Source organism: Ornithorhynchus anatinus, chromosome 1 (genome assembly GCF_004115215.2).
Source record: "Ornithorhynchus anatinus isolate Pmale09 chromosome 1, mOrnAna1.pri.v4, whole genome shotgun sequence".
In the NCBI taxonomy this organism is placed as follows: Eukaryota; Metazoa; Chordata; class Mammalia; order Monotremata; family Ornithorhynchidae; genus Ornithorhynchus; species Ornithorhynchus anatinus.
The window spans coordinates 106,538,159-106,557,209 of record NC_041728.1 but is presented as its reverse complement, the minus strand read 5'-3'; the positions used below and the strand labels follow the sequence as shown (position 1 = coordinate 106,557,209).

General features: G+C 44.1%; 1 protein-coding gene and 1 non-coding gene across 3 annotated transcripts in view; both read right to left on the bottom strand.

The window, feature by feature from the left end:
• Nucleotides 1–19,051, bottom strand: part of SLC9A9 (solute carrier family 9 member A9) — a 378,100-nt gene that overhangs the window by 140,448 nt on the left and 218,601 nt on the right. For both annotated transcript variants that reach the window (XM_029074247.2, XM_029074237.2), the window contains exons 10-11: nucleotides 4,083–4,196; nucleotides 1,023–1,134 (exon numbers count right to left, since the gene is read on the bottom strand). In XM_029074247.2, the coding sequence (XP_028930080.1) occupies nucleotides 1,023–1,134; nucleotides 4,083–4,196 (226 nt within the window). The remainder of the gene's footprint in view (nucleotides 1–1,022; nucleotides 1,135–4,082; nucleotides 4,197–19,051) is intronic.
• Nucleotides 4,849–4,986, bottom strand: LOC114816538. Its single transcript, XR_003764325.1, has one exon. It is a non-coding gene; the product is annotated as a small nucleolar RNA SNORA7 (small nucleolar RNA).

The window sequence follows — 19,051 nt, the reverse complement described above, 5'->3', positions numbered from 1 at the left end:
GGAGGGCATTCCAGGACAGCAGGAGGACGCAGCCCAGTGGTCGACGGCGGGATAGGTGAGAACGGGGGACGGCGAGGAGGTGGACGGCAGAGGAGCAGAGCATGCGGGGTGGGCAGTAGAAAGAGAGAAGAGAGGAGAGGTAGGAGGGGGCAAGGTGATGGAGAGCCTTGAAGCCTAGAGTGAGAAGTTCTTGTGAATATCAATGATTGATTGGGTGATTGATTTATCTAAATGCAGCAGGCACCCAGTACAGTGATCTGCACGCAGCAGACATTTAGCCCAGTGCTCTCCACACATTAGTGCTCAGTACAGTTACAGTATGCAGCCAATGAATAATATTGTTTGATAGACTCTCAGTGAATACTAGCAGGGAGACTGACTGCTACAACTAATAATTATAATAATAATGTTATTTATTAAGTGCTTATAATGTGCTCAGCAGAATTCTAAGCCCTGGGGTAGATAGAAGGTAATCACGTTGGACACAGTGTGCAGGGCCAGTTTTGGAGTTGGGGTCACTTTCAGCTCAGCCCACTTTCTGACACATAAAAGGGACTGTTTCAGTAGACAATCTTCTAACACCAAAGCAGTGTTGCCTAGTGGAAAGACCAGGGGTTGGGAGTCAGAGGACCTGGGTTCCAATCCTGGCTCAGTCACTCATCTGCTGTGTAAACTTAGGCAAGTCACTTCATTTCTCTGTGCCTCAGTTACCTTATCTATAAAATGGGGATTAAATCCTCCTTTCACCTACTGTGAGCCTTATGAGGGACAAAGACTGTGTCCAACCTGATTAGAACAGTGCTTGACATATAATATTAGCTTAACAAATACCATTTTTTTAAAAAGGCAAGTTTAGCTTTGGAAACTTTGCTCACAAAACAAACACAAATGACACTGGAGTTTCCATCCCTTTCCCCCTTTTGGAGGGTCAAGCAGGAAGTGGTGGGATTGACCACAAACCCATCTCCCCTTCACGTAGGTTGGGAAATCAGAGACCAGCAGCTTCCCAGACAGACACGAACCTGAAAACATCATCATGTGTTGGAAGTTCCAGGGGATCTTCTGTTTTCGTCCCAAATTCAGGAGGAAGGACAGTGGGTATATATTGCAGGCTCTGGCTATGAAAATAGCCAACTGTAGTGTCCGGCACAGGGAAAAGTTGAGGAAAAAAATGAAGTTTTTCTTTGTTTTAAATTTACAAAAATCATTTGATGAAGAACAGTTTATAACAACAAAATGATGGCAAATGAGCTTAGAATACAAACTATTTTCCCTTATTTCTTAAGGATTCCTGGCTATTCCTCCAATGCCCTTTTCATAAACTTCATACCCATCATCACTCTCCTTCCCCTAAACTCTTTACATTCCCATTTTTCCAGGAAATGATAATGCCCAAAGCAAGTTTTAACAGCAGGTCATAGTTTTTGGTTTTCGAACCTTCAGTTTTTCTTTATGTATTAAAAACTCCATCTCAAAAACTCCATTTGAAAAACTCCATCTTTGGTCACTCAACGTTTTCCCCCTAGCATCCAAAATCTTTGGCCTCTGGCCACTTACCAATAATTCTATCTTTCCATGTTCTCACCTTTTCTTGGTCAAGACCTACCAGCACTAGCCCTAACTCTGATATTTACCTTCACCTTTAGCTTTCGCTACCCAGACAGAAGCAGCCTGGCTTAGTGAATCAAGAGTGAGCCTGGGAGTCAGAAGGATCTGGGTTCTAATCTCCTCTCTGCCACCTCTCTGCTGTGGGACCTTGAGTAAGTCACTTAACTTCTCTGTGACTCAGTTTCCTCATCTGTAAAATAGAGATTAAGACTGAGTCCCTTGTGGGACAGAAAATGTATCCAACCTGATTGCCTTGTATCTACCCCAGTACTTAGAACAGTGTTTGGCACATAGCAATCACTTAACAAATACTGTTATTATTATTCTTGCTTCTTTCCCAGAGTGATCTTGGGAACAACAAATCCTTCCCAGCCTACCCAACAGATGTTTCAAATGCTGTGATGGCTGAAAACCTGGGACCTGCCTCCCAGACATAATTTGCCGACCTCACTTCCTGACTCCATGGTTCCTTTCCCTTTGTATCACAGCTCTCTGGATCTACCATAGCTCAGCTCTCTAGATTGCTCAACTCTCAGCTCTCTGGATCACTTCCTTAATAGCTCTAAGGATCATTTGTGTTATGAATGGTTCAAGGGAAATCCTGGATACTCTCTCTCAGTGTTTAGTACAGTGCTCAGCACACAAAAAACAAAACACAAAACAGGTATTTACTACTAATAGTATTTACTACTACTACTGAATTTCACCCTGATCTCTAGATCTTTTAAGAAAAGTAGTATGGTCTAATGGATAGAGCATGGGCCTGGGAGTCAAAATGTCATGGGTTCTAATCCTGATTCTGTCCCTTGTCTGCTGTGTGACAAGTCTCTTCACCTCTCTGGGCCTCAGTTACCTCATCTGTAAAATGGGGATTAAGACTGTGAGCCCCACATGGGCCAGGGGTTGTGTGCAACCTGATTTGCTTGTATTCCCCCACTCCCACCCCTACCACCTCCCCCCAGGGCTTAGTACAGTGCCTGGCATTTAAGAAATCCCATTTTGAGAATTGTTCTCTTTGGGAAGTTTTTATAACAAAGCTGCCTCAATCCCTTTAAAATTTTCTCCTCCTGCTTATATCCCTGACAATTGATCCTGACTCCAATTCTTCAGTAAAATGTGCTCCATAGACCATTCAGTCGGAAATGGTGTTATCTCTCTAGGCAGCCCTATAGGAAGGATAAATGGAGAGTCCTGGACACGATTCCCACACAATTTTCTGTCAGCATTTATTTCCTGCTTTGCTTTCCTCTGATGACTTGAATTGTCTTTTGGATTATCCATCTCTGCAGTCGATGTTGATGCTGCTGATGTTCGAAAGCACACGATGTTAAATTACATTTAGGTTTGAAGAGCGAGGGAGTTGTCAATGTGATATTCCTGCTTCCTGCCCCTTGGGAGCCCTGTGCCTCGTCTGGTCCATGGAGGGAAATGGTACCCATGAGCAGCAGCTCCCCAAAGCAGAGCTGTGTCTGAAGCTCAGGGAGGACGATGCGAAGATTCATCTCATCCTCAGACCAACCAGCACAGAGCTAAAACAGGCCATGGGCTGTCTGTCAGGAACTGATAAAACTTAAAACCCACTGTGGTTTGGGTTTTTTTTTTTAATGGTATTTGTTAAGCGCTTGCTATATGCCATGCACTGTACTAAGCACTGGGTTAGATCCAAGCCAATCAGGTTGGACACAGTCCATGTCCCACATAGGGCTCACAGTCTTAGTCCCCAATTTCCAGATGAGGTGATTGAGGCACAGAGAAGTGAAGTGACTTGCCCAAGGTCACATAGCAGACAAGTGGAGGAGCAGGGATTAGAACCTAGGACCTTCTTACTCACTGACCTCTGATCTGTCCACAAAGCCATGCTGCTTTTCAGCCCTGAGAAACTACTGGCAGAGTATGGGAATCATGAGGGTCAGACGTGTCCTTCCCAGGTCCTCCCTCTTGTCCTCCCTCTTGTCCTCCCTCTTGCCTCCAGGAAGAACGGTATTCATTTTAACTTTATTTACCCAGTTCTTAAAAGCTTCCTTGGAAATGAAGTCCACTCTTCAAAAACACCAGCTGCTTGAAAGTTCTTCCTCTCACTAATCTCAATCCTTCCTGTAGCATTTTAAACCGATTTCCTCTTGCCTAGTTACTTAGGTCCATCCCAGCAAGCTGCGTAACTTCAATCCATTACACGAAGCTGAAATTTGGCTACACGAAGCTAAAATTTGTCCTTGTGCTCTGTGAGGCAGCTACTTGTTTGCTGAGGCACCACCTGAACATGAGCTTCCTTAACATGGCCTTAATATTTTAATTGAAAAGTATTTTTACTTCTCAATTGGGACATGATTTTTCCGATCTGATTTTGGTTCCTCAAAAAGATCTATTAAACAATTTCAACAATTCATCAGAAAATCCTGTTCTAAAAAGGAGGGTTTTTTTCCTCCTCAAATTCCCAGCCTGCCGCCTTTCCCAGTCCTTGAAGCAAAGGATACAAAGGCACCGAGTATGAAGAGTATATTGAAGATGTGGTTTTGGAACGTGAATAAAGCCAAACCCATGTAGCAGAAGATGACGTTCTCTGCCAGAAAGTTCATGAACTCGAACAACTGAAACGAAACAGAAACAACACTGTTTTCAGGATTCAGGTAGGAAGCACACTAAATTTCTGCCTCCTGGCCAAGAATACTTTTTTTCTAGAGGGTGATAAAAACAACCAAGGTCTTTGCAGAAGGGTTCTTTTCAAGGACGATGTTAAAGTAGATACAACTAGAGAAACTGAGATACAGGTGTGCTGCCAGAGGACGGGCAGAGAAAAACCTGAAGTAGAGTCAAATATCTATTCAATTACATTGAGACATATTCTAGGTTTCGGAACCGAAGAATTAACATCCTGGCTCAGGAAGCACTTTAGTCAAGCAATGGTATTTATTGAGCACTTACTGTGTGGCAGAGCATTGTATTAAGTGCTTGGGAGAGTACATACAGCCAGATTGGTAGGCACTTTCCCTGCCCACAACACGTTTACAGCCTTGTCTTGTCCTATGCTGTTGAGTCATCTCCAACCCACAGTGACACCATGGACCCGTTTCTCGCAGAACGCCCCACCTCCAACTGCAATCATTCCAGTAGTGTATCCAATAGAGTTTTCTTGGTAAAAATATGGAAGTAGTCTACCATTGCCTCATTCTAAGCAGTCAATTTGAGTCTCCACCTTTGACTCTCTCCCATGTCGCTGCTGCCCAGCATGGGTGAGTCTTGACTTGTAGCAGATTGCCTTCCACTCGCTAGCCACTGCCCAAGCTAGGAATGGAATGGATAGGCCTCTGCTTGACTCTCCCTCCCATAGTCAAGACTGGTAGACTACTGGAAACTCTCCAGGTGCGACCCTGAGAGGGGCGCTTGCAGTCTAGAGGGGCTTCAAACCAACTACAGCTTCCAGGCCTGCTCTCTCCCTTAGGGATCTCTATCTTTGAAAATGGACCTTTGGAGATGGTAGGAAAATTTGACAGCAATTAGAATTTCAACCAGAGATATGTGTGTGTTTGTTAATTGTGCATGTTTTCTATCAATTAATCAATCAATCAGAAGTGGGTATTCACTGAGAATCTGCTGAATGTTCCATACCATACTAAGTGTTCAGCACTGTACTAAACCCACGGAAGAACATAGCAGATGCAAGGTGCACATTTCCTACACTCAAGGAGTTTACAATCTAATGGCAGAGATGGGCAGGCATAAATCATTTACAAATACTGAGTGTAGGAAACTAAGCGTAGTCTATATACAGGATGAAATATCAAAAAAGTAATTGGACATATGAATAAAACATATATATATATATATATATATATATATATATATACGTACACTTATGTTAGTGCTAACAAGAGGAAAAATGTGTAAGTGCTAAGTGTTGGGTTGACATGATTAGGATGCTGTGAATTATTTGTGGAAGGCTTAAGATACTCAAACAGCTCTCCCCCTCTTAACTTACCTTGCCGATCTCCTACTACAACACAGCCGACACTTCACTCCTCAATATCAGCCTACTCATTATCCCTTGATTTTGTCAGCTTTGTTGCTGACCCCTCACCCCCATGATAATAATAAAAATAATAATATTTGTTAAGCACTTCCTATGTGTCAAGCAGTGTTCTGAGTGCTGGGATAGATATAAGATAATCAGATCAAACACAGTCTCCGTCCCATGTGGGTCTCACAATATAAGTAGAAGGGAGAATGGGTAGTGAATCTCCATTTTACAGATGAGGAAACTGAGGCACAGAGAAATTCAATTTGCTCAAAGTCACACAGGTGGCAAGTGGCAGAGCCCTGATTAGAACCCACATCCTCCCTCTTGTGTGGAACTCCCTCCCTGTTCATAACCACCACTCTCCCCACATTTAAGCCTTCCTAAAACCACACGTCCTCCCAAAGGTCTTCCCTGACTAGGCCCTAATTTCCTCTTCTTCCCTTCAGTGTCACCTATGTACTTGAATCTGTACTACTTTAAGCACTTGATATTCACTACAAGCACTCATATATGTATCCTTATTCTCTCCCACTCTCCTTAGCTGTAATTTATTTTAATGTCTGTCTCCCCCTCTAAACTATGAGCTCCTTATGGTTAGGGATTGTGTCTGCCAACTCTGTTGTACTGTTTCAATCACTGTTATTTATTGAGCGCTTACTACATGCCGAGCACTGTACTAAGAGCTGGAAACTCTCCCAAGTGTTCGGCACATGATAAACACAATAAACTTACTGTTGATTGATTGATTGAAGGATTAGGTAGGGTGTAAATTTTTTATTCAAGGAATCTGTTCCTTTATTTAACAATAATACAATGGACAAAAATCTTGCAAGTTGAACACAAATTGTTGTTCCCCAATTTTCACTGCACTAGGATGAAGTGTGAGGGTGGAAGTTTCAAAATGAACAAGAGGAAACACTTCTGCACACAGCAGGGGGAGTTGATATGGGAATCTGTTCCCACAGAAGTTGTGGAGCCGAACAAATCGATGGATCAATTCTTGGACAAGAAATCCTCAATGAGTTATTAGAGGGAACATCAGCGGGGTTTCAGAGTTCATCCCTAACCAGGAGGGTGAGGGTCCTGAAAGACCACCATGGCCCAGCTCCTCCGAGTGCCTTAGTGCCTAGCCTGGAGACAGGATCCTGGGCTGGATGGATCGTGGACTTCACACAGTATGTATTTCTTCTGTCATGTCAGGATTCATTCTGCAAAATGGCGTAAAAATCCTCTGTCTGGAGGGATAATAATAATAATTATGGGGCTTGTTAAGTGCTTACTATGTGTCATGAACTTTTTCTAAGTGCTGGAGTAGATGCATGATAATCAGGTTGGACACAGTCCATGTCCCACAGTTTTATTCCCTATTTCACAGATGAAGCAGCTGAGACATAAGGAAGTTAAGTGACTTGCCCAAGGTCACACAGCAGACAAGTGGCAGGTCTGGGATTAGAACCCAGGTCCTCTGAGTCTCAGACCCATGCTTTTTCTGCAAGGCCATGCTGCTGCTTCTAATGGCTCCTAAAAGCTTTCTCTGGAGATGAATAAATCCTTCTGCTTGTAGACAGGTTTTACTGGAGTGTGTGTGAACATGGCTGATGAAACCAATGTATGACTGATGAAACCCACATCAATCAATTAGTCAATCTGTTGTATTTATGGAGCACTTATTATGTGTAGAGTACTGTACTAAGTGCTTGGGAAAGTACAATAGAATTGGTAGATACATGACGTGCTGGTCAAGAAGTAGCGTGGTTTAGTGGATAGAGCACAGGCCTATGAGTCAGAGGGAACTGGGTTCTAATCCCAGACCTGCCACTTGTCTGCTGTGTGACCTTGGGTAAGTCACTTAACTTCTCTATGCCTCAGTTACCTCATCTGTAAAATAGAGATTAAGACTGTGGGACATGGACTGTGTCCAATCTGCTTAACTTGTATGTAGAGAAGCAGCGTGGCTTAGTGGAAAGAGCACGGGCTTGGGAGTCAGAAGTTGAGTGTTCTAATTTCGGCTCCACCTCTTGTCAGCTGTGTGACTTTGGGCAAGTCACTTAACCTCTCTGGGCCTCAGTTATCTCATCTGTAAAATGGGGATTAAGACTGTGAGCCCCACGTGCGACAACCTGATGACCTTGTATCTCAAGAAAAGTGCTTAGCACATAGTAAGAGCTTAACAAATACCAACATTATTATTATTATCTCAGTGCTTAGTACAGTGACTGGCACATAGTAAGTGCTTAACAAATACAATTTAAAAAAAAAAATTGTTCCTGTGATGTTAAAATTGTTTCCCATTTCTTGCTTACTGTGTTTCAGTCTTTTTGGAACCTCTTTTCCATGACAGTTGTCCCTCTTTAATTGCAGTTCCTCAGATGTATCTGCCCTCCACTGTTGCCTTTCAATCAGTCATGGAAGTTTGGTGAAACTTTGGAAGTTTCAATTTATTGTGCTGTAAAAATTTTTCATTTTCACCCTGTTTACATTTTCCCCATTTCGGCTCACTGCAGAATGGCTGTGGACATATTCTGACGCCGATCATTCTCCTCACATGTTCCATCCGGTGAAGGGATGACGCAATAAGCATGCTTAGTGCTTCTCTAAGCAATCCAGCTTTTCCATTTAGGTAAATAAAAAAATGCTTGCACGTCAAAAGAAACCAAGCTCTGAGTACATTTCCAACTGTTAAACCCTCACAAATGAGAAGAAAACATTCTTTTATTGGTCTTTGGGAGCCCCTGACCCAGAACTGGGTGACCTCTGAATATCAGCCTCTTTTTATCTGCTAGGGGATCCTGTGGGAATTGGGGGTGCATCTGCTGAGGCAGTATGGTCTAAGTGGAAAGAATGTGAGACTATAAGTCAGGAGACAAGTCAGGAGTCAGGGACAGAGACTACCCCTGACCTGATTATCTTACATCATCCCCATTGTTTGGCACAGCGTTTGCCACCTAGAAAGTGCTTAATAACTACCGTAATTATAACCCTGATTATCTGGGAAGAGAAGGAGCTGCTGATCTCAGGTTCAGGATCCTCCTTCTCAGCTGGGCTATTAAAACTCTATACTTAAAAGTGGATCTATTCCAGATGGTATAATAGCAATCAATCAGTCAACCGTGTTTGCTGAGTACTTACTATGTTCACTGCACTAAACTCAGTGCTTGGGCATGTACAATAGAGTTGGTAGATGCGATCCCTGCCTTCAAAGGGCTTACAATCTAATGGAGGAGGCAGACACTAAAATAAATCGCAAATAGTAGGCAGCACAGAGTTTAAAGTTATGGACATATATGATACTGGTTAGATTTGAGCACCCAAGCACTTGGGTGAGATGAAAGTGCTGAAGGGGCAGTAGTGGGGGAAATACAGTAGGGAGATCAATAAATAAATGGTACTTATTGAGCACTTACTTTGTGAAGAGCACTGTACTAAATGCTTGAGAGAGTACAATACAACATGTTCCTTGACCACAATGAGTTTACAGTCAATCATCTATAGAATTTATAGAACAGTCTAGGGGGATGACAGATTAATGAGGGACAGCCTTTTGCAGGAGACTTCAGAAAGTTACTGAACATGGGGAGAATGATGATCTGTCAGTTGTGAGGGGGGAAGGAATTCCAGACAGAAGCGAAGCAGCGTGGCCTAGTGCTTAGAGCATGGGACTGGGAGTCAGAAGGATGTGGATTCTAATTCTGGCTCCATGGGCAAATTACTTCACTTCTCTGGGCCTCAGTTACTTCATCTGTAAAATGAGGTCAGGGATTGTGTACAACCCAATTTGCTTGTATCCACCCTGGTGTTTAGTGCAGTGCTTGGCACATAATAAGCACTTAACAAATACCATTATTATTATTATTGGAAGGGAGAGTGTGAGCGCGGGTTTGGCAGCGAGAGAGATGAGGACAGGGTATAATAGTGCATTGGTCATTTTCAAATTCCTGGGATTGAACTGCTCAACATAATCTCTTGGAAATGGAAATGGAAGGCCACCACAGGCCTAGAAGGGTTTCAGCATTGTTCTCTACCCTAAAAATGAGAATCACATCAGACCATATCCTATGGCATTCTTGTACAACCAGCCCAGACCTCTGTCTCTGCCAGCAGCACAAGATACATGGCCGAACCATGGGGTAGCTGCCTATCCTACTTGATGAGACAAGGGTACCGGCTTAAACTCATGTGGCCTCAGATGACTGAAGGATTTCACACATGCTGGATGGTAATCTCTCTCTGTCTCTCTCTTTTTCCCTTTCTGTCTCTCCCTCTTTCAAATGGAAAATCTGAAGGGGCCAGTTTGTTTCATTCCCGAGATAAAACATCTCTTCAAGCTGGCACTTGAAGCCCTGTTTTGGCTTGGGTCAAGGGGAAACATTTGGTTTAAATATTTATTTGATCTCTCTAAGATGGCTGAGGATCATGTCTGAGAAATAGTACCCCAGCTGAAATGCAGCCCAGCTCACAGATAACAATAGGACCCTTCTGGAACCCTCACCACTGTTTTTATTTGGACCGTGCAGTGTTCTAGATAAGATTATCTTCAATCTATTTGGTATTTGATGGCTGTTTCTACTGGAGCTGTCTAGCCTGCAGTTTGCCTGAGAAGGAAATTTACCTGTTGAAGGAGAAATAAAAGATTAAATGCACCGAAAGACACTGTATGAAAAATTCAAGGAGGCTTGATCTCATCGGTCCTATCGTGCTGGGTAAAATTCTATAGATGACTGACCTCAAACCTCCGTGGGAACCACTCGAACATCTTGAGTTTCCTGACATTTTCCCTACTGTTCCATAGTCTGACCCCAGAGTGAACTCCCAGAGCCACTCTTGGATGATGGGGTGATGGTTGATTTGGACAGGGGGTTTGTCCCCACACAAACACTAAGCTCTGGATTCTAATCCCAACTCTGCCACTTGTCTGCTGTGTGACATTGGGCAAGTCACTTCACTTGTGCGTGCCTCAGTTATCTCATCTGTAAAATGGGGATTAAGACTGTGAGTCCCATATGAGAAATGGATGGTGTCTAACGTGATTAGCTTGGATCTATCCCAGTGGTTAGTATAGTATTTGGCACATAGTAAGTGCTTAACAAATACCATAAAAACGGTCAAGGGGCTTTCTCTCTTATTTTTCCGATCTGGATGTGTCAGTCCTTATTAGTCATGGTATTTATTAAGCACTTCTGTGCCTCAGTTGGGATGGATATAGGGTAATGAGATCAGGCACTATCCCTGTCCCTCACAAAGGTCATATTCTAAGATGGGGGGAGGGCAGGTATCTTATCTCCATTTTGCAGATGAGGAAACTGAGGCCCAGAGAGGTGAAGTGACTTGCCCAAGATCTCACAGCAGCCAAGGATGAGCTGAGACTAGAATCTGGGTCTCCTACCTCCCAGCCCCATGTTCTTTCCACTATACCCAGATACATCAAAATCAAGCACACTCTTCAAGGAAAGCCCAACAAGAGATGATCAGGAGTGGAATCAGAGAACTCCAGAAGGCTGGACCTGGAGGGGGCTGGACAAATGACCTGGGCCGGCCCCTGGCTCCAGGCTGCTGAATGACTAAATCGTCTGGCAAATGAACATACTCAGGGATGGAGGCTCCATCCCTCGGGAACCTGTCCCAGGGCTCTAGCCCCCTGAGAGTTTAGAAATAAGTTCTTCCTTGTGTCTGACCAGTTTCTCCTGCTTTAAATCAATCCCATTTCCTCTCGTTCTTCGCTCAGTGGACAGGGATCTCAGGAGACCTTGTCTTCCCTATGCAGCCCTTTCTTAGGCTGTGACTTAAATACCCCCTTTCCTCCAGGTCAGACAACCCCATTTCCTTCACTCTTCCCTTACAGAACTTGTTTCCCAACTTTTCCTTTGACTTTGTCTCTCCCCTTGGGCTCTGCTCCAGCACCTCCACCGCTTGCTTCCAGTTGGTTAACTCAAATGGCCCGAGGACTCTATTAAAGATCTGACCAGGGCAAAGGGGGTGAGACAATTACTGGCCACAGGCCCAACCCCTAGGCCCAACTCTTGTTCAGTCATCCCAGTTAATAATAATAATAATAATAATGATTATGATGATGGTATGTGCCAAGCACTGTTCTAAGTGCTGGAGTAGATACAAGGTAAGGAGGTTGTCCCACATGGGGCTCACAGTCTTAATCCCCATTTTACAGATGAGGTAACAGGCACAGAGAAGTTAAGTGGTTTGCCCAAGGTCACACAGCAGACAAGTGGCAGAGCTGGTATTAGAACCCACAACTCTGACTCCCAAGCCCTTGCTCTTTCCACTAAGCCATGCTGCTTCTCCTGTTGCTGAATTCCATTCAATTTTTTGGCCAACTCTGACCCTCAGGTCTCCTGACCTACTGGCACTTAACTTATATTCAATCGTTTTTGCCCCTAGCATTATTCCCATTACTAGTGCTACTAATGTGATCAGTGCTTCTGTAAATAATGCTACTGTGCTAAGGTAACTAGAAGCAGCATGGCTCAGTGAAAAGAGCCTGGGCTTGGGAGTCAGAGGTCTTGGGTTCTAATCCTGCCTCCGCCGCTTGTCAGCTGTGTGACCTTGGGCAAGTAACTCACTTCTCTGTGCCTCAGTTACCTCATCTGTAAAATGAGGATGAAGACTGTGAGCCCTAAGTGGGACAACCTGATTACCTTGTAATAATAATTTAATAATAGTTTTGGTATTTGTTAAATGCTTACTATGTGCAAACACTGTTCTAAGCATAGGGGTAGATAGATACACGGTAATCAGATTGTCCCACGTGAGGTTTACAGTCTTAATCCCCATTTTACAGATGAGGTAACTGAGGCACAGAGAAGTTAAGTGACTTGCCCACAGTCACAGAGCTGACAAGTGGCAGAGTTGTATCTACCTCAGGGCTTAGAACGTGCTTGGCACATAGTAAGCACTTAATAAATACCAACATTATTATTATTATTACTAGTGTCCCTTGTTCCCCTCTTGCCAGTCCTGTGAGCGTGACCTGGAGCGGTCGGTCAAGGTCAGCCTGTTGTAGCAGGTCAATGAGGAAGTCAGAGGTCAGACTCCAGAACCTAGACTCAGACTCTTGCTGTTGAGTGTAAACTCCCTGTGGACAGGGAACTTGTCTATCCAACTTTGTTATATTGTACTCTCTCAAGCACTTAGTACAGTGCTCTGTAGACATGATTTACTGATTGATTCCCCGGGCTCCTTGGCTTATTGACTGGATCCAAGATGGGGATTGAAGTGGTCTGACTTGAAGGTCTTCCCGTCATCCCCAAGATTTGCTCTTCCCATAGTCCCTCTAGACTGCAAACTCATTGTGGGCAGGAAACATGATTACCAACTCTGTTGTGTTGTACTCTCTCAGGTGCTTAATACAGAGCTCTGCACACAGTAAGTGCTCAGGGAATACTATTGATTGATTGATTGATTGATTCACCTGTGCTCCTTGGCCTAAGACTGGGCCAAAGTTGGGGATTGAATTTGTCTGGCCTGAAGGTCTTCTGGTCATTCCCATAAATTGCTCTTCCCATAGCCCCTCAAGACTATGAGCTCATTATGGGCAAGTAATGGGTCTACCAAATTTACTGTGTTGTGGTCTCCCAGGCAGTTGGTACAGTGCTCTGTAGACGATAAGCACTCAATACATACCACTGATGATGATGATGATGACAATAGTTGCATCGGTTGCTTCCTCATATCTTTGTGCTTTTAGCTGGTTCCAGATAATATAATAATAATGATAATAATGGTATTTGCTAACTGCTTGCTATGTGCCAAGCACTGTTCTAAGCATTGGGGTAGATACATGATACAGATGAGGTAACTGAGGCACAGAGAAGTGAAGTGACTTGCTCAAGGTCACACAGCAGACAAGTGGAGGATCCAGGACTAGAACCCAAGACCTTCTGATTCCCAGGCCTATGATCTATCCTCCACTGCACCATGCTGTTTGTACATCTGTACTCCTGCAGACCCCCAGCCACTGAGGGATCGACCATGCCAGTCTGGGTTCTTCCCTCCAAGAGAAGAAGGAACAAAAGATGGTGAAGAGGGGGACCCCAGGATAGAGACGGAGTGGCTCTTGTCTTCTCTCCCCTCTCGTCCCCACAGCCGGGCAGCGGGCCGTGCCGGGAAGTCAGAGAGCTGCCCCTCCTACCAGGATCCCGGATTTGCAATTGACAAAGTTTTCCCCCTTTCTAACTTCATTTTCATCTCTCCAAACTGAAGAATTCCAAAAGCTCAACCTCTAAAGCCCCCGCCACAAAACACATTTCAGGAAGATGAATAGCTATCATTAAGTAAGCTAATAGAGGAAACAAATGTAGTTACAGTTATAAGGAATCGAGCTTCATTAAACTGAATAAATACTCTGGCCCGATATTCTAGAAACCTTCCTGCTTATAATTTAACCGGAATGTTATTTTCTCTGAATTTGCCAAATTACTTTATCCAGGAAACACAGCTACAGTGCTCTTATTCCTGGATGTTTTCCATGCCTGATACAGAAATGATTCGACTACTAAAGGAAACTTTGGAACACATTTCTTCTGAGATTGAATTTTGCCCAATACATCAGTAATGCTTTCTTTACCAAGGCCAGATTCTGCCTGGGTAAGGTCAATAGACACTTGGACAATATTTTGGTAGTCAGTATCTGAATCAATCAGACCGTCAGTCACTCATACTTATTGAGCACTAACTGTGTGCAGAGCAGTATACTAAGCACTTAGGAGTGTACAATAAAACAATATAATGGAAACAATAGAAGTAGCATGGCATAGAGGATAGACCATGGGTCTGGGAGTCAGGAGGCCCGGCTCTGCCACTTCTCTGCTGTGTGGCCTTGGGCAAGTCACTTCATTTCTCTGTGCCTTGGGCAAATCACTTCATTTCTCTGTGCCTCAGTTACCTCATCAGTAAAATGGGGATTAAGACTGAGACCCCAAATTGGACAGGGGCTATTTCCCACCCGATTTGCTTGTAATAATAATGTTGGTATTTGTTAAGCGCTTACTATGTGCAGAGCACTGTTCTAAGCGCTGGGGTAGATACAGGGGAATCAGGTTGTCCCACATGGAGCTCCCAGTCTTAATCCCCATTTTACAGATGAGGTAACTGAGGCGCAGAGAAGTTAAGTGACTTGCCCACAGTCACACAGCTGACAGGTGGCAGAGCTGGGATTCGAACCCATGACCTCTGACTCCAAAGCCCGTGCTCTTTCCACTGAGCCACGCTGGTGCTTGTATCCACCCCGGTGCTTAGTACAGTGTCTGACCCATAATAAGTGCTTAACAAATACCACAATCCCTGCCCACAGCGAGCTTAAGTTGTCCAGTTTGAGGAGATCTCCGAGTCTTATCACGGGGGAGGAAAAACTAGATGGTTCCCCCTACTAGGGTCCAATGGGTCCTGTTTTTGCCCTGGGATGTGTTGACCTGGGATCCATGGGAACATCTACAGGTAGCCATTCCCAACACCTCAGCTTCTTTTCTCTGGGATGGGCTCGTGGTTATCCAATCTATTCTCCTGCCACTTTTCTGTGGGGCAGGTGAGACCACAGCTTGCTAGTAAATAGAATCCAAGTGCTCTCTTATATAGGGAGCTTTTTTCCCCAATGATGTCCACTCCAGAGGAGGTGAAAATAAGTATCCTCCAGGAGTGTTCTTGCAGTGAATTTAATCACAGTGGCCCTTAAAAAAATGAAAGCATTGCTGTAAACATCATTAGTTTCCCTGCAGTTATTTCAATACAAACCTGCTAAAGGAATTACCTAGTGAACCAATACATTTTCTCTACACTAAATTAAAGCAATACTTAAAATTCAGCCTCTCCAGTGAATAACCAAGGGGTGAAAATGATATTAACACCCGTTAACATCTGGGAAAAATGCTTGCCCCATCAGAAGCACTGAAGAAAGGTAACTTGTCTCCTCATCTTCCTACTATTGTTCTGTCTTTCATCTTCTCCCTCTTCTCTCCTGATATCTGGTCCCTCCTGCAGTTACCTGACCATACTTCATCTCACACTGGCGTTGGGAACCACTGGGTGATTGTGGGAGTGTTTGAGCGGGGCCATGGCGACTAGAACTCTGAATAACTAGCTTGTTGGGTAGTGGTTGTAGGGTGGATCTTTGTTGAATTCCCTTCTCCAATTTCCAATCAATCAATCAATGAATCAATGATATTTATTAAGCATTTGGTATGTGCAGAGCACTGGACAAAGCACTTGGGAGAGTATGATACAGTGAAATTAGCAGACATATTCCCTGCTTAATTAGGGTGTCCACAGCCATTGAATTTTTTTTTATGATACGTTAAGCACTTACTATGTTCCAGATATTGTACTATGTGCTAGGGTAGATACAAGGTAATCGGGTTGGACACAGTCCGCATCCCACATGGAGCTCACAGTCTTAATCCCTGTTTTGCAGATGAGGGAACTGAGGCCCAGAGAAGTTAAATGACTTCCCCAAGGTCACATAGCAGACAAGTGGCAAAGCTGAGATTAGAACCCAGGTCCTTCATTCCTTCCTTCATTCATTCAATCAATCATATTTATTAAGTGCTTACCATGTGCAAAATGCTGTATTAAGCTCTTGGGAAAGTTCAATACAACAATAAACGGTGACATTCCCTGTGCACATTGAGCTCACAGTCTACATGGGGGAGACAGACATCAATTCAAACAAAGAAAATTACAGATATATGCATAAGTGCTGAGGGTCTGGGAGGAGGGGCGAAGGGCAAAGGGAGCAAGTCAGAGTGACGCAGAAGGGAGTGGGAGATGAAGAAACTTGGGCTAAGTCTGGTAAGGTCTCTTGGAGGAGATGTGCCTTCAATAAGGCTTTGAAGCTTAGAAGAGTAATTGTCTGTCAGATTTGAGGAGGGAGGGTGTTCCAGACCAGAGGCAGGATGTGGGCCGGGGGCTGGCGGTGAGACAGGCAAGATTGAGACACGGTGAGAAGCACTAGAGGAGAGAAGTGTCAGTCTGGGTTGTAGAAGGAGAGAAGCTAGGTGAGGTAGGAGGGGGCAAGGTGATAGAGTGCTTTAAAGCCAATGATGAGGAGTTTTTGTTTGATACAGAGGTAGACAACCACTGGACATTTTTGAGGATTGGGGTGACATGTCCTTAAGGTTTTTGTAGAAAGATGACCCAGGCAGCAGGGTGAAGTATGGACTGACTCCCAGGCCTCTGGTCTATCCACTAGGCCATGCTGCTTCCCAGCAGTGTCCCCTCTGTCTCCATTCACTGCTGCATCTCATCATTCCCTCATTTCCCAACTCCTCTTCCTCCCAGTATGGAGAACTGAGTGTCCCTCCTTCTGAGAGGATGGCTGAAGAGTGGGGGCAATGGAGCAAAGGAGAGGGACAAGTCAAGAGAGCTTGGGGCTGCGAGTGGGAGACAGGATGAAAACTTTGAGCCCCACCCAAGGGAGAGCTCCAAACTCAGAGTAAACCATGGTTGGGACCCCAATTAGAGGTCTCACATCAACACTGTCCCTTTTTTTAAATGGTTTCTTTTTAATTTCTTCCTGTGTGCCAGGCACTATACTAAGCACTCGAGTACATACAAGATAATCAGGTTGGACACAGCCCCTGTCCTCTCATTGGGCCCAAAATCTCAGTCCTCATTTTATAGATGAGGTACCTGAGGCACAGAGAAGTGAAGTGACTTGCCCAAGGTCACACAGCAGACAAGTGGCAGAGCTGGGATTAGATTAGATAACTGAGGATCGGAGAAGTTAAGTGAAATAGGAGTCACATATCAGACAAGTGGTGGAGCTGAGATTAGAACGTAGGTCCTCTGACTCCCATGTCCATGTTCTTTCCACTAGGCCAGGCTGCTTCTCATTTAAAAGGGGTTTAAAAGGGAACCCAATAGTGTACACCCTGGCTAGACTGTAAACACCTGGAGAACAGGGATTGTTCCTTCGCATTCTATTCTGCACTCACAAGTGCCTAGTTAATAATAATAATGATAATTATAATAATGGTGGTATTTGTAAAGTGCTTACTATGTGCTAGACACTAATCTAAGTGCTGGGATAGTTACAAGATAATGAGGTTGGAAACCATCTCTGTCCCATATGGGGCTCACAGTCTTAATCCCCATTTTACAGATGAGGCAACTGAGGCCCAGAGAAGTGAAATGACTTGCCCAAAGTCACACAGCAGACAAGGGGTGGATCGCGATTAGAACCCAGGGCCAAGCCTGTGCTCTTTCCTCTAGGCCATGCAGCTTTGGTGTTCTGTGTTCGGTGTTCAGTGTGTTGCACATACACATAGTAGGTATTCAATAAAAGATTGAGTGATCGATTGATCAAGAAATCACCTCGTTCATACCTTTGCCTTTGGGCCTCATAATTACTGCCCCTCATAACATGGCCTAGGGCATGGGCTTGGGAGTCAGAAGTTCATGGGTTCTATTCCTGCTCTGCCACCTGTCTGCTGTGTGACCTTGGGCAAGTCACTTAACTTCTCTGTAACTCTGTAACTCTGTAGAGAATGGGCATTAAGACTGTGAGCCTTGTGTGGGACAGGGACTCTGTCTAATCTGATTATCTTGTATCTACTCCAGTGCTTAGAACAGTTCCTGGCACATAGTAAGCACTTAACATGTACCATAATTATAATTATACCCTACTGTCCTTTGTTTGATAAGTGCTAACCAATACATCTCAGCTCAGCATCTCCTTTCCACCTCAAGAGAACTGACCTACACCAGCCCCAGAAGCCTTTCAACCACTTTTCCTTGCCATCTTGATAGGAAATGTTTTTAAGTAAAATGTACAAGTTTGAGGCCGTTATCCATAGATTTCAGCAAAATACTTTTAGTTTCTCTAGGCAGATGTATAGCATTAATTTAGAATCGTCCCGATTTACCGTCTAGGGTTTTGTGGTGGTTCAGAAGCAGATATCAGAGTCTATGTGGGAAATATGGTTGGTTCAATCCCTGATCCATTTTTATCTCTTGGTCAGTGTAGCTGGATTTTAAGTGCTACTGGTTATTTGTTACGGGTCATGACGCTCGGGAAAATGACATATCATGTTTGGTTTGTAGCCAGACCGATTGAGAAAGTACTCTGAAGAAGTTTGGCAAAATCCTCACTGCTGAAGAACACTCCTACAAACGCTGTCCACCAGCATGTCCTAGTGGATAGAGCATGAGCCTGGGAGTTAGAGAATCTGGGTTCTGAACTGCCACTTGTCTGCTGTGTGATCTAGGGCAAGTCACTTAACTTCTCTGTGCCTCAGTTACTTCATCTGTAAAATGGGCATCTAATACCTGCGTGGATTATCCTGTATCATCCCTAGCAATTAGAACAATGAATTCATTCAATAGTATTTATTGAGCGCTTACTATGTGCAGAGCACTGTAAGTGCTTAATGGATACCACAATTATTATTATTTTTTATTATTATTTCTAAGTGCTGGGCAAGA